The sequence below is a fragment of the Hordeum vulgare genome, chromosome 7H (assembly GCF_904849725.1).
Source record: "Hordeum vulgare subsp. vulgare chromosome 7H, MorexV3_pseudomolecules_assembly, whole genome shotgun sequence".
In the NCBI taxonomy this organism is placed as follows: domain Eukaryota; kingdom Viridiplantae; phylum Streptophyta; class Magnoliopsida; order Poales; family Poaceae; genus Hordeum; species Hordeum vulgare.
In genome coordinates this window covers 2,990,577-3,006,607 of record NC_058524.1, presented here as the reverse complement: position 1 = coordinate 3,006,607, position 16,031 = coordinate 2,990,577, and the positions used below count along the sequence as shown (strand labels likewise).

General features: G+C 49.8%; 1 protein-coding gene across 1 annotated transcript; it reads left to right on the top strand.

The window, feature by feature from the left end:
• The first annotated feature begins 11,053 nt into the window (after nucleotides 1–11,053).
• On the top strand, nucleotides 11,054–15,554 carry LOC123411830 (sucrose:sucrose 1-fructosyltransferase-like). Its single transcript, XM_045104783.1, has 4 exons — nucleotides 11,054–11,580; nucleotides 11,755–11,763; nucleotides 12,528–13,366; nucleotides 14,435–15,554. Exons 1-4 carry the CDS (start codon nucleotides 11,148–11,150, stop codon nucleotides 15,134–15,136), a joined length of 1,983 nt encoding a protein of 660 aa, XP_044960718.1. The 5' UTR covers nucleotides 11,054–11,147; the 3' UTR covers nucleotides 15,137–15,554.
• Nucleotides 15,555–16,031: the final 477 nt, after the last annotated feature.

Sequence of the window (16,031 nt, the reverse complement as noted above, 5' to 3'; positions counted from 1 at the left end):
CCGGCGGCATGTCCAACTTCTCGCAGGAGTTGAGGCTTCAACCCTTGAAGAATAAGTCCATTCGCCCGCTCTGCTTGCCCGTTTGTTTGGGGTGCACCACGGATGCAAAATCCACTCGGATACCTTGGCCTGTGCAAAAAACTTTGAATCTGTCCGAGTCAAAGTTTGTCCCATTGTCGGTGATTATGCTGTGCGGAACCCCGTATCTGGCGATGATGTCTCTGATAAATTTGATGGCAGTAAGGGCGTCAAGCTTCTTGATGGGCTTTGCTTCAATCCACTTGGTAAACTTGTCAACTGCTACCAGCAGATGAGTGAATCCTCCTTGGCCTGTTCTGAATGGTCCGACTGTATCTAATCCCCACACGGCGAACGGCCAAACAAGAGGAATTGTCTTCAGCGCAGATGTTGGCTTGTGGGACTTGTTTGAATAGAACTGACAGCCTTCGCATCGGTCGACCATATCTTTTGCCATTTCATTCGCCTACAACCAGAAGAAACCAGCTCTGAATGCTTTGGCGACGATTGCTCTTAAGGAGGCATGATGACTGCAGGTTCCCGAGTGAATTTCTTCCAAGATTAACTGTCCCTCCTCAGGGGAGATGCACCGCTGAAGGACGCCCGAAACACTTTCCATGTACAACTGGCCATCAATGACGGTGAAAGACTTAGACCTGCGGACGATCTGCCTAGCTTGGACTTCGTCTTCTGGTAACTCTTGCCTCATGATGTATGCAATGAACGGCACAGTCCATTCGGGGATGACAGCTAGAATCTCCATGATCAAATCAACCACAGCGGGGACCTCGACTTCAGTCGGATCTGTTGAGCTCTTCGGTTGTACTGGTTCCTTTGTAAAAGGATCTTCTTTCACCGAGGGGAGGTGTAGGTGCTCGAGACAGACATCACTCGGGACCGGTCTCCGAGTGGAGCCAAGCTTTGCCAATTCATCTGCTGCTTGGTTTTTCAGTCGGGGAACATGGTGAAGTTCCAGACCTTCAAACTTCTTCTCGAGCTTCCTCACTGCGTTGCAGTATGCAGTCATGGTGGGGTTCCTTACGTCCCATTCCTTCATCACTTGATTAACCACCAGATCTGAGTCGCCATAGACCATCAGGCGACGGACGCCGAGTGTGATGGCCATGCGCAATCCGTAAAGGAGAGCTTCGTACTCTGCTTCGTTGTTGGAAGAATCAAAATGTATATGCAACACATACTTGAGTTTGTCACCTTTTGGAGATATGAGCACTACACCGGCGCCGGAGCCATTCAACATCTTGGACCCATCGAAGAACATGGTCCAATGAGCCGAGTAGATGTGAGTCGGTTGCTGTTGTTCTACCCATTCTGCTATGAAGTCAGCCAGAGCTTGAGACTTTATAGCTTTCTTGGCTTCGAACTTGATGTCGCAGTATAGCATCTCCATTGCCCACTTTGCCACTCGGCCTGATGCGTCCCGATTGTGGAGAATTTCCGACAACGGAGCATCAGATATGACAGACACCGAGTGGTCTTGGAAATAATGAGCCACCTTCTTTGCAGTCATGTAGATCCCATAAATAAGCTTGTGATAATGGGGATACCTCTGCTTGGAAGGAGTCAGGACTTCGGAGACATAATATACTGGTCGTTGAACCTTGTACGCTTTGCCTTCTTCTTCGCGTTCGACTGCCAGAACGGTGCTGACGACTTGATTTGTAGCCGCGATGTACAGAAGAAGGGGTTCTTTACTGAGCAGGGCAGCAAGAACTGGCCGGGTGGAAAGCAGGGCTTTGAGGTCGTCGAATGCAATTTGGGCTTCGTCTGTCCACTCAAAGGTATCTGATTTCTTCATGAGTCGGTACAGAGGTAACGCCTTCTCGCCGAGTCGAGCGATAAACCTGCTCAAAGCCGCTAGGCAACCTGTGAGCCTTTGAACATCATGTATTCTTATCGGCCGCTCCATTCGGATGATGGTCCCGATCTTTTCGGGGTTGATATTGATCCCTCGTTCGGAAACGAAGAAACCGAGTAACTTCCCGCTGGGAACGCCGAATGAACACTTGGCTGGGTTGAGCTTGATATCGTACCTACGTAGGTTGGCGAATGTTTCTGCCAAGTCAGTCAGCAGGTCGGAACCTTTGTGTGACTTGACTACGATATCGTCCATATATGCCTCCACATTTCGACCGATCTGGTCTAGGAGGCATTTTTGGATCATGCGCATAAAAGTTGCTCCTGCATTCTTCAAACCGAATGGCATAGTGATGTAACAGAAACACCGAATGGGGTGATGAAGGCTGTTTTTAATTCATCCGAACCATACAGACGGATCTGATGATAGCCCGAATAGGCATCAAGGAAGGATAAACGCTCGCAACCCGCAGTCGAATCAACAATTTGATCAATGCGGGGGAGCGGGAAGTGATCTTTCGGACAGACCTTATTGAGATGCTTGAAATCGATGCACATACGGAGAGACTTGTCCTTCTTGGGCACCATGACAACATTAGCGAGCCACTCGGAGTGGTGCACCTCGCGAATGAAGTTGGCTGCCAAAAGTTTAGCCACCTCCTCTCCGATTGCCTTCCTCTTGTGCACGGCGGACCGACGCAGTCGTTCTCGGACGGGCCGAGCAGCAGGATCCACATGCAGTCGGCGCTCAGCCAACTCCCTGGGTACACCTGGCATGTCAGCAGGCTTCCATGCAAAAATGTCCCAGTTCCCACGGAGGAATTGGATGAGCTCGGCTTCCTATTTTGGATCAAGGGTGGTGAAGATGTTTGTCGGGGCAGCGGCGTCGTCCGTCGGGTGGATGCTGACCTTCTTCGTGTCTCCCGCCGACTGGAATGCGAACTCGGAAGCTGGCTTCTTTGAACGCATCAGGTCAGCGTGGTCGGCGCTCTTCTTGTACTCATCCAACTCGAGAATAGCCATCTGCTGATCGGCAATCCTCGACCCCTGCTGCAAACACTCCTCGGCGAGCTGCCGATTGCCTGTGACCGTAATCACACCTTTGGGACCTGGCATCTTCAGCTTCAAATAGACGTAACATGGATGGGCCATGAAACGCGCATATGCCGGGCGGCCCAGAATCGCATGGTATGCACTCTGGAAGTCCACCACCTCGAATGTCAGCTTCTCCTTGCGGAAGTTCTTGTCTGAACCGAAGACGACGTCCAACGCAATTTGGTCGAGTGACTTGGCCTTTCGTCCTGGGACGACTCCGTGGAACTGCATACTGCTCTCGCTAAGTTTGGACATCGGAATGCCCATCCCCTTGAGAGTGTCGGCGTACATGATGTTCAAGCCGCTGCCGCCGTCCATGAGGACTTTGCGCAGCCTGACTCCTTCCACCACCGGGTCGACGACCAGAGCTTGCCTCCCTAGGGTGGGTACGTGTGCTGGGTGGTCCGACTGATCAAAGGTGATCGCAGTCTGTGACCACTTGAGGAACGTGGGGGTGGTTGGGGTTGGCATGTTCACCTCCCTGTTAACCAGCTTCAGGTGACTTTTGCTTTCCACATCAGCAAAAATCATCAACGTTGCATGGACTTGGGGGAACAGATCCTCCTTGTCCTCATCATCCATCTCGGTGTCTTTTTCACTCGGCTGCCCTTCACCGAATCCTTGGATCAGGAGGCGACACTGCCGAGTGGTATGCTTCGGGAATATGGCATTGCCTTCTTCGTCCATCTTCGTGTGGATTGGACACGGCTGATCCAGGATGGAATTTCCTGACTGCCTCTTCTTGGGGGTGTACTGAGCTTTCCCCTTGCCTTCGAACTTGGCATTGGTAACGGCCGCTGCCTCTGCCTACGGAGTGGATTGAGCCTTCTGCTTCTTCTTCCGATTGATGTTCCCATCTCCGTCGGCGACTGACTTATGCTTGCCGCTACGTATGCAGTCCTCCTCTTTGCCATTTGCATAGCGTGCGGCTATCTCCATCATCTTGCTCATGGAGATGTCGCCTGCCCGACCGAACTTCAGGTACAGATCTTTGTACTGCACGCCTGCCTTGAAGGCGCAGACTGCTTGGTGTTCTGTGACGTTCTCCACCGTGTGGTAGAGGGTCGTCCAACGCTGAATGTAATCGCGCAGGGGCTCGTTCTGCTTCTAGACACAGTGCTGGAGCTCTACGAGACCAGCAGGGCGCTTGCACGTACCCTCGAAGGTCTTGATGAAGACTCGGGACATATCTGCCCAGCTGTAGATGCTTGACGGAGCTAACTGGTTCAACCAAGCTCGCGCCGAGCCGTCGAGCATCAGGGGGAGATGTTTCATGGCGACCTGGTCATCTTCGCCACCGATCTGGACCGCCACTCTATAGTCGTCCAACCAAGTTTCTGGCTTGGACTCTCCTGTGAACTTGTTGATTCCCGTCGCCAATCGAAAGTTGGAAGGGATGTCAACTGAGCGGATGGCCCGATTGAAGCACTCGGGACGAGAGACGACGGTCCTGCTTCCACTCGTACGGTCTCTATCGTGACCATCACGATGGGCTCGACTTCCGTCGACCTTCTTTGGCGATGTACCCTCTCGCGTCGGGCCTTGGATCATGCGCGTCACCGACTGAACGACGATCATCGTGATGCCGGGGCCCGTAAGGCCCACCCCGCGGAGGGGTGCGTGAACGGCGACGATCTTCGGGATTCCTGGAACAGCTGCCCCCTCTGCATCGCTGATGAGAGTCGGGGCTGAAAAACGACCGATGCGTGTTTGCGTGAACAGAACTGTTGTGGATCCTGTTGTGCAACTAGGAGACCGCCGAATTTTGTTGCTGCGCCGTATGCAACAGGGCATGGATCTGCTCAATCCCCCTACCAGCCTCTGAATCCGTCGGCTGGAGAGAATCGGCTATCCTGGCAGCCGCAGCCAGGTTGAGGATGGGTGTGCGGAACACCTCGACGTTGCTCTGGCGAGTGCGTCGACTGGCAAAACGATGGTGTTGACGACGAGCGCCGGATGATTCTCCGACCCCATGCTCGTTCCAACCAGTCCGGAGGGGACTTTCATGGAATCGGCCATGAGAACTTCGGCTGCAGGCCCGCGACCCAGGTACTCGGAAGGTAGCTCAGTCGGAACTGAGTCCAAGCACTGGGATGGCGGCGCGACCACAACTGATTCGAGCACCGCCACTTGAGAGGACACACTCTGTCGCGCCTGGGCGTGTCACACCCAACGCTGGAGCCGCGGACGGCGAGATCGATTGTTGCGGCGCGTGACGGGGGCGAAGATCGACACCGGGGCCGATGGCTGCAGAAGAAGGACGCGGCGGGAACCGGCACGGAAGTGCGTAGCCCCGCGATTGGGGAGCGCCTCGACGTCGAGGGGCGCATCCCGAAGCCATGCGAATCGTCGACGATGAAGGAGAGTGCACCGAAGAGGATCTCATGACCCATGCACATATCTCCGCCGGACGACATGATGAATAGATGAAATCGCAAACTCGCCGGAAGTCGCTTAGACGCCTGCCCCACGGTGGGCGCCAACTGTCGTGGGTATAAGTCTGACAGTAGAAGTGTAGGGTATAAAAGAATGGGCAGAGCCTTAGCTACGGCGAGGATGTATGAGTTCAGGCCCCTCTATGGTGGAGGTGAAAGCCCTACGTCTCAGTGCTCTTGGGAGTTTAGTGTCGAGTGGATTATAGGATTACAGCAAGTGCCAACCCTTGCACCAGTGGGGAAGGGCGTCTTATATAGAGTGCGCTGCCCTTCATAATGGCCCAGTGGACAGGGGTGGAATAGTGGCGAATAAATGCCTACGTTACAGGTAACGTAAGCCTTAAATGTTAATAAGGGTGTATGAAAACGTATGACCGTTGCCCTCGTGGGAGGTTACGATGTACAGAGTGGATTTCAGTCGGTACGTTAAATATGCTCCGAGTGCTCGTCGCTGAGTGGATGATGGAGGCGTCCTTAGTTCATTCAGAACTTTCTAAGGGCCTTGTCCTCTATGAAGGGTAGTCCTTGGGTATGACCTATAGGACAGGCCTATGACCCTACCCTGAGACTCTAACCCCATCAACCGTCCATGTACCCGGAGCCGGGCCTGGAGATAGTGGACATCTCCCATGAGGATTAGGGTAGTATAGGCTGATGTACATAGGGTTTCCTCGTTTGCATGTTTTGTATGAATTTAAGGTTTTAAATATGAGTTATATAGATCCACATGAGTAAATTTGGGGAGTGATCGGGCTGCCTGCGCCTGTGCCCGAATGAGTCCTCAGACATTTCAGGGTCCAGATGCTGTCCGCATGACCGTAGATGTTCTAAGAATACCACATGTGCCAATACTTGTCGAAACTTCATAGAGTAAAATGGTATACCAAGTTTATTCAAAAGAATATAGTTTTCTCTACCAGTATAACTTCAGAATTTACTATTCACGCGAGTCTCAAAGATGACTTGTTTGTATTAACTTTAGTATAAAATTAATACAAATTTTAGTCATTTATTTTGTGACAGGGGAAGTACTTGTTTGCAGGCCCGTCGATGAGGGGGGCCAAATTGGCCGATGGCACAGGGCCCCCAAGATATCTCAAGGCCCCTGATCGGGGGAGAAACTGTCGCGCAGGTGAAACCGCCCGACTCTGATGCGACCGCTCCCTCAATCTTCGCACAAGTCTGCTGCGTGACGTAGCGCCGCAGCGCTCCCCTAGTTCCCAACCCCCACCTCCGGTCGTCAACCTTGCATGCTCGTGTCGCCTCTCATCTCGTTGACGGTCTATTGCACTCTGCTGCCGGCCGTTGCTCTCTGTTAATCTAGATCGGCCTGCTAGCTGTCGTTCACACAAGTGCTTAGAGTATGCCCGACCCGTCCAGCCCCTGTACTGCTGCTTGCTGGGCGCCTTCCTCTGCTTCCCCCTCGAATAGGATTGGATGCGCCTCGGAATTCAAGAGGACACTGTTGGGTAATTTCTTTGACAGAGACACGCATATTAACAATAGTAGATGCAGTTGAACTGACATGGTGTATGTGTTGATTTGTGAATTGATGCACCTGAAAATTGGACTGAAACTGAAGTGAGAAATAGTCATTTATCCATTAAAGTCAAATTGCCCCCATTTTAATTTCAATATCACTTCATGTTGTAGAAAAACAAGATGACGATACCTTTTTATCGAAGCCCGCAATAGGAGTGTCTACACATATAAGAGAGGCATGGACTAAGCAACAAGTTGATCGGGACATCGGGTACTCTTTTGTATCTTCCAATTACTTTTATCTATTTTGTCTGATCATTCTACATCACGTTTCAGTTCTACTCATATTGTGTATTCGAACAAATATTTGAAGGAGTGTGCTATGCGTCACCCGATGAATTTTTTTAAAAATAACCACCGGCTCACGAGTCGTCAGATCTGGCTCATCGCTTGAGCGACCGAGCTGCTTCCTTCACTTTTGTAACTTAGGTTTTGTTGCTGTTTTTCTGCAACTCCAATCTTGTTGCAGATTTTGCTTTTGCAATTGAGGCCGTTGTAGATTTTTTTCTGCAACTGAGATTATGTTGCAGAAGTGTCGCATCATCATACTATCAAATTTCAAAGATCCAGATCCTTGTAATAGAGCCGTTGTTGTGATGAGAGATTGCAATAATATGCTAGTTGCAAAAACTTATTGTGATGGTCATGAGGCACGTGGCGTGCAGAGAATAGGGCGGACGCCAACTTGCGATCCGCTGGATGATTTATAACATTTTCCATATTCGAATGCTTTGCCCTAAGGAATTTCTTGGGTTGGTATGGGACCTTTTCAAGATAGTCATTTAGTTATATGATTTTTCAAAAAAATTGGGGCTGCAATTTGAATTTCGCCCCGGGCCCCAAAATTCCTGGAGACAGGCCCTGCTTGTTTGCATGTCTGATATATCCATCCAACGCATTATACACATCCAAGTTTAACCTCAGAAGCACCGATCAACCCGCTCATCTAAATAATGCTCCTACAACATTTTCCTCTCAATTATGCTCCCACGACATCTTAAACTATATAAATAAACATTATTATCTGCTCTTATACTTGCTCCATATATACGCATTGATTCATTCCGATCCTACACATCCATGCCGGTGTGCATCATGCCGACAATAATATACTCCACCACGTACGCCACCTGTAGGCCGAGTCAGCAACGTGCCACTTGGTGGTCTGAATGGGCCAGCCAATCGCATGTCTCTGCCAGCCTGACACTTCGAGACCCCATGAGCCACCCACCCACGTGGCTCCGCTGATTAGTGATTACCATATGCATGCATGCAGCCACTGCTCGTGGACCCGACCGGCGATGGTTGACCAAGAGGAAAGCGAAAACCAACTTACCACTTGGAGCAAGGCCGACGTGGCACCACGTGGAAGACAGTATATATAGTTTCCTCACTTGCGTCCATTGGCTTTCGCTTGCTTCGGCCACATGTACTCTAGCGACGCATTGTTTCTCTATTCGAATATTTGATCCATCCATCCGCATTATTTGCACTAGTAAATTGTTGCTTTGAATCTTGACAGTTTGATTCCGGTTGGTGGCCGGCGTCTATCAGGTGGCAGATGTGGATAACCCGGAAGCAACCGATTCCGCGATCGCGTAGGCCCCAAACCACATCCGTTTGTCTATTATTGCACATATTTTAAGCCTGCTGTATTAGCCAGTCAAAAAACGATGGTGCGTGCCAACCTTCTTCATGTACAAGAAACATGCGTCTGATGTGGTCATGGCCTAATAGATGTCTTCATGTATGTAGCAGTACGGGCTTATTTCTCTTCTGTCAGGAAGAGGGGACATGTGATTCACGTACGGCCACCTCTAATCGACAACAACCGTGTTGACAATTCCAACTTCTGGATTTGATCAAGTTATATATCATGGTGCTTCCTCATAAGTGCCATCACCTCGAGCTAGCTAGCTAGGGACTTTTCAAACGTGTATAAATTTCACTTAACGAAATTCAGTTGCTTCGTCTGCTTCCATCTATTCTGCTGGATGTGCTTCTCTCTCGTCTACTATAGCTGTATCATTTCGTTTGGATACATATCAGCATTATTGGAGTACCATTAATTGAGCTTTGAATCTTTGACAGTTAAGACCGAATCCGGTTGGTGACCGTCATGCATCAGCATCAGGGAGATGGATAACATGACCTGGAAGCAACCCATACCCACAATCTTGTGGGCCCCAAACTATATCCATATTGCTGTCATATATTTTGTTTTGTTTTCGGTGGCATTGCTGTACATGTTTAATCCATGATGTGGCAATGCTCTTCGGGGTAAGAGAAACATGCATGTGTGCGGCGCACGACCATGGCATATAATTGTCATAACAACTTGGATTTGTATATTATATATTCTTACGAGATAACATGTGACTAGCCATCGTTTCTAACAAATAATTGTGCTCACAATTTGAATTTTTTTTCACATCCAATTTATCTTGCACCCCACGTCCGTTATACACATGCATGTGTGATTTTTAATCAATGAAGAAGTAGGTCATAAACTCTTCGCCAAGTAATTTCGAAAGGCGGAAAACTCGATAAAATTAACTATCCTCCATGTGTTCATGAGTAACACTACATCGACGAAAGGTTACAGACGTTTTATAGGGTGATATTGATTTGTCGCATTATGATTGGATTAAGGAATGATGGAGGGACCCACCCGGGTGAAAATCAGGGGGTGAAGAGGTTATTGGGAAAGGGTCCGTAAAGCACCTCTAAGAGGCCCATACGTTTAGCATTTTTGATGTGTTCTTTCATGGTTATCTCTCCTTCCATCTATAGGGTTCTCCGAACCACGCAACCCCTAGATTTTCAGTCGACAAGGAAGGCAATGCAGCAATGGTTGGCATCCAGTATCAAGCACACATGCATGCTCCTGACGTACTGCTTATTTGACCCGATCTTTTATGATGCAACAATTTCTAAAATTCCATCAATAAAAAAAAACTTCTAATTGCACGAGCGATATGTTTAACTCGAAGTCAGGGTTTCAATGACCAACAGACAGTCCCTCGATACACAAGAAACCCCGCGTTGTAGTAGCCATAACCAACACGCAACCCTCCGGTGAAGACGAACCTCGAGCCAATAGCTAGAAAAATCTTCATGTATGCACGAGAATCCTCTTGACTAAGTAAAACTATTCAATTAGAAAATGTCAAAAAGATAGATCGAAATTGACTAAGTAAAAATATTCAATTAGGAAATGTCAAAAAGATAGATCGAACGAACACCTTGAGGGCCGCTTCACTGGACGTGTCAATTCAATCTCATACTTTTCATTAAAGCCTATATATCTTGGCGCATATATCCCATCGGTCTCCAAGCCGGGCACAACTGAAACATCTCTAACTACTTGAACAATTGGATTAATATCTTTAGCGATTGGCTTAGTCAATGGTCATATTGCTCCTGCTACAAAACACGAGCACTTGTTTAGTCAAATCGGTGAATGTAGTCCCTTCCGCAAGCGATTTCTTGAAATGCCGATAAAACACGTCTAAAACTATTCACCCACGAGTGCATCTTGTTTGGGTTCTAGGGTAGTCCCAAGCCACGACTTCAAACAGTCGAGCTATAGAATTTGTGGCGGTTGTCGAAGGCATGGAGATACCGGCAACTAGTTAGAGACCAACAAAAGCACATGTGTGGTTGTAAAAAGAAGAACATACTAGGCGAGTCGAAAATAAGATAGGAAAGAAATGCCCAAAAGCTATATTGCAATGTATGCACGAAGAACCACCCTGTGGTTGGATGGTAACATGGACGTGGGTGTATACAATCTTTTTTCCTCTCCATTCAGAATGTAATTAATAATACAGGTTGTCTAGCAATGGACTGGATGGCAGCTAGTTTCTTAAAACGAAATGGATCCCCGATCTTGTTGGGTCAATGTCCTTGCGTTCCTTTCTAAAAAAGAAATGGAAAAATAATTTGTATCCCTGACCTGGTTGGCCCACGCAGCTGGGAGGAGATGAGAGGCGAGTCGCCGCATCCTACGCACGCGCTTGCATCCCGCGGCTTGCCATTTTTACTCTCCCCGCCAACTATAAATCGCGCTCGCCGGGTCCATCCATCCATCCATGCCTATCCACCCGTCCACCGATCCGCCGTAACTGATTCCATATTGTTTTCCTTGATTGATTGATTCAAGATCGTCGATCGTCGTCAATGGAGCCCCGGGCCGTTAGCCCCGGCGAGACGGCGCTGCCGTACGCGTACGCCTACGCGCCGCTGGCCCCGTCCGACGTCGCGGACGAGCGACGGACCGGCGCCGGCGGCGGGGTGAGGTGGCGCGCGTGCGTCGCCGTGCTGGCCGCCTCGGCCGTGGTGGTGCTGGTCGTGGCCAGCGCGCTCGCCGGGTCCAGCAGGGTGGACAGGGTCGTGGGCGGCGACGTGGTCGCGGACATGCCGCCGCTGGCGGACACGGCGCGGAGCCGCGGCAGGGACGCCGGCGTGTCGGAGAAGACCTCCGGCGCGGCGTACGAGATGGTGGGCCTCCTCGCCGCCGGCGGCGACGCCGACGGCTTCCCCTGGAGCAACGCCATGCTCCAGTGGCAGCGCACCGGATTCCATTTCCAGCCCGAGAAGAACTGGATGAACGGTACGTGCACGATCCATCCATGAATCCTTTCCTTTTCGGCTCGACTCAGATTCACATTCCATTTTCGGATCGATCGAGAACCTGACTGGCTTTGCTATCTGTTTGCTGGCGGCGACCGGCGGCGGCCTCCTCCACTCCGGCGATTTACATCTATGGATGGATGCATGCATGCAGATCCCAACGGTAAGTGCTACCGACTCCTGGTTAACCGATCGATCTCAGGGCATGGATAGAATATTCCTGCTCAGAATCTTTTTTACAGTAGTACCACTTGCTCAGAATCTCATCGCCGGCTGTCGCGGAACTGAAACGATATTTAAATATCACCGTACCGATCTAGATAAACCATGCATGCATCTAGCTTTGGAGTTTGACCCAATCCCGATCTACGTACTACACTTCTAGATGGTCAGTTTCTCACAAGAGAAACCGATCGATCGAATGGAGAAATAAAACCGGTAGATGGATACAAGGTCCGCGTGCGCGTCCGTGTTGCACGCACGTCTAGCTACCAGTAGCTAGCAACGTGCCAACAGATCCAAAACAAAAGGCCGGTACAGTTGATTATTCAGTACAGATGGATAAAGAGATGATAATACACGTGTGTCTCGTGTACATCTACGCACTCCTTTCCTTCCGTTCCATAATATAAGAACGTTTTTGAAGCTATATATATATCATGGAACGGAGAGACTACATCCGTTCAAACTTTCTTTCTTTTGTTGTTGTTGCAAATGCAAATTTGACATCCGTTCAAACTCGATCGATCCACCGGTCCTAAATGCACATCATATGGATATATGGGACCACCAACGTGGTTGCAGTGATGTGCCAACAAGGCACCCATGATTACTTTCCTTATAATCCACCACCCCGCATCCACCTAATCACCCGAATAGACAGATTAATTTCATGATCTAATTTCATTTCTTCATGTTGTACCGCAGGTCCTGTGTACTACCGCGGATGGTACCACCTCTTCTACCAGTACAACCCGGAGGGGGCGGTGTGGGGGAACATCGCGTGGGGGCACGCCGTGTCCCGCGACCTCATCCACTGGCGCCACCTCCCGCTCGCCATGGTGCCCGACCAGTGGTACGACATCAACGGCGTCTGGACCGGCTCCGCCACCGTGCTCCCAGACGGCTCCCTCGTCATGCTCTACACCGGTTCCACCAACGCTTCCGTGCAGGTCCAATGCCTCGCCGTGCCCACCGACCCCAACGACTCCCTCCTCCGCAACTGGACCAAGCACGAGGCCAACCCTATCCTCTTCCCGCCTCCCGGCATCGGCGACAAGGACTTCCGTGACCCCACCACCGCCTGGTTCGACGAGTCCGACAAGACGTGGCGCATCGTCATCGGGTCCAAGGACAACCACGGGCACACCGGCATCGTCATGACATACAAGACAAAGGACTTTATCAACTATGAGCTCATCCCCAACTTGCTCCATAGCGTCTCTGGCACTGGCATGTGGGAGTGCATCGACTTCTACCCTGTCGGTGGGGCCGATGGCTCGGAGGAGTTGTACGTGATGAAGGAGAGCAGCGACGATGACCGCCACGACTGGTACGCGCTCGGGAGGTACGACGCTGCTGCCAACAAGTATACAGCGATAGACGCGGAGATGGATGTTGGGATCGGTCTGAGGTACGACTGGGGCAAGTTCTACGCGTCCAAGACCTTCTACGACCCTGCCAAGAACCGCCGCGTGCTGTGGGGATGGATCGGCGAGACCGACTCCGAGCGCGCCGACGTGGCCAAGGGATGGGCGTCCCTAATGGTATATCAATTTCTATCAGTCATTTTGTTTACCTTGCATTATGCATCATTGTATATTTCCATGGTTAATTTGTGTGGATAGATGAATGCATCGTTCTGGTCATTGGGATTTGGGGCTGCTAGTTGGCTGTGGTCGATCGTGGGTAATGTCGATCGCTGTCATGCATATTGACTGGGTTAAACATGTCGATGTTGCTAAGCTGGCTTGATAATTAGCTAGTTGTCGCGGTCTCGTCGTTGCACGTTTCTTTCTTGTTTAATTACCCATATGTTGGTTGTGCGTCGCTGCCTTGCTGTTGAAGATTGAAGCCTTCAGCTTTAAGATGACAACAACGACATGGTCGGTCGGTCGGTCGGTTGTGGCAATTTTTCTGGGAAATGAATTGAAAACGTGCATGCATGTTCGCTTCAAACTTTTGTTAATTCCAGTTGACCAACCTGCAAACAAACGCGTACTACATTTTCTTCTCCAACCCCTGTACAACAAAGACCTTTTTGTTAATCTTTTAATCCTCGTGGTACGCGAGACATGCTAATTAATCACTAACCTACTTATCAATGGATATGTGATGGATAGGTTTGTCAATGAGTGCAGATCAAGACTGCTAATTTCTCTCTAAACATGGCAACTTGTGCAGCCCTACGGCTACAACACATGTGCATGCCACGTCAATCCCACGTGTAACCATGTGCATGCATGCCTAGATAAATGATTAGTTTTTTATAATTATAATTGTTTAGACACAGAAGGAGTATTATTGTATGGATTGGCTGTTGACCATTGATATGATTGATGGACGCAACCGTATCTTAATTTGTCTGGTCCCAGCTAACCACCAAATCCAGACTTTCTATCCGGAGTTGTGGATCTCTATGTTACCCTACTTAGATTAATTATTACTACTTGGTCGTGCAACCCCATTTTTCTATGCTTATATGTGAAGCATCTCACACCATTTTTGTTCATGTTTATTTCTTCCCCAAGTTATTGTTTCCAACGTGCATTGTTCATGATTGATTCGATGGTACAAGTATCTAACTAATCTGTGTGTGTGCATTTGTAATACAGTCGATCCCAAGGACGGTGGTGCTGGACGAGAAGACCCGGACGAACCTCATCCAGTGGCCCGTCGTGGAGATCGAGACGCTCCGCATCAACTCCACCGACCTCGGTGGTACCACCATCGACACTGGGAGCGTGTTCCCTCTCCCGCTCCGTCGCGCCACCCAGCTCGACATTGAGGCCACCTTCCACCTCGACGCCTCAGCCGTTGCCGCTGTCAACGAGGCTGATGTCGGCTACAACTGCAGCACCAGCGGCGGCGCCGCCAACCGTGGCGCGCTCGGCCCCTTCGGACTCCTCGTCCTTGCTGACGGTGCCCTCCAGGAGCAGACGGCCGTGTACTTCTACGTGTCGAGGGGCCTCGATGGAGGCCTCCAAACCCATTTCTGCCAGGACGAGTCGCGATCGTCGCTGGCCCAGGACGTCGTGAAGCGGGTGGTCGGTTTCACCGTGCCTGTGCTTGACGGTGAGGATCTATCCCTCAGGGTGTTGGTGGACCACTCGATCGTGGAGAGCTTCGCCATGGGTGGCAGGTCCACGGCAACGTCGAGGGTGTACCCGACGGAGGCCATCTACGCCGCCGCAGGCGTGTACCTTTTCAACAACGCCACCAGCGCCGCCGTCACCGTCGAGAAGCTCATGGTGCATGAGATGGACGACTCCTACAACCAGATCTTCACGGCCGAAGACGCCTCAGCCGCCTTGTAGCTGAAATTAATCAAGCTCTTGGCCAGGTAATGCATATTCACCTATACAACATGTTATGATTCGATCGATCACATTGATTGATCGGAAGCTTCCTCCCTCATGGATGGATGGAGATGGAGTACTAGCTACTCTAGTCATCTTCCTGTCTGTTTGTTTGTTTGTTGTTGTTTTTTCTTTTTTCTTTTTGGATTTTTGGGTTCTTGGCGAGATGAATTAGGTAGATGATTTGTTGGCAGGATGATCACTGCCTTCCAAGTGTAACTACTGGCAGGATGGATATGTATCCTGCAGCGGGACTATGATGATGATGATGATCATATTGATCAATCAATTGTAAATGGAATTATTTGGGGAACGAGAGGGGCACGCGGTTGCGCTGCTACCAAATTTTTGAAATGAAATCTTCCGACTTCCTTTCTATACGTGCGACGACAGATTTAATCACAATACAATCTTCGCGGCACCTTTTCTATCTGTTGATAAGATTTCAGAATTGTTGTAACTAGGACGGTCTCTTTCTATCTGTTGTTTTGTTGGATCTGTATTCTATTGGGGCCTTTCATCAAAATGAAAAAGTAAATAGTTTCGGTGGAAGGTTCGGTAACCATGGAAAAGATTCGTTGATTCGGGTTATTTTCGAGGTAATAATATGGTTCAACTTCAATTTTGGTGGAAGGTACGACGTGTGGCCCTCAAGTTTGTTTTTTGTTGAGCCATTGTCTAATCCTCAAGATTTTTTTGTTTGGTTGAGAAATGTCTGATCCTCAGGTGCACTGTCCTGACAGATTTGTGGCGTTATTGGGCTGGGCCAGAAAGCCGATTTCATACGGTCACATCAAAAATAAATTAAGCCTGCTGGGCCTTGGGATTATGTTCTTATGCTTCACTGCCTTGC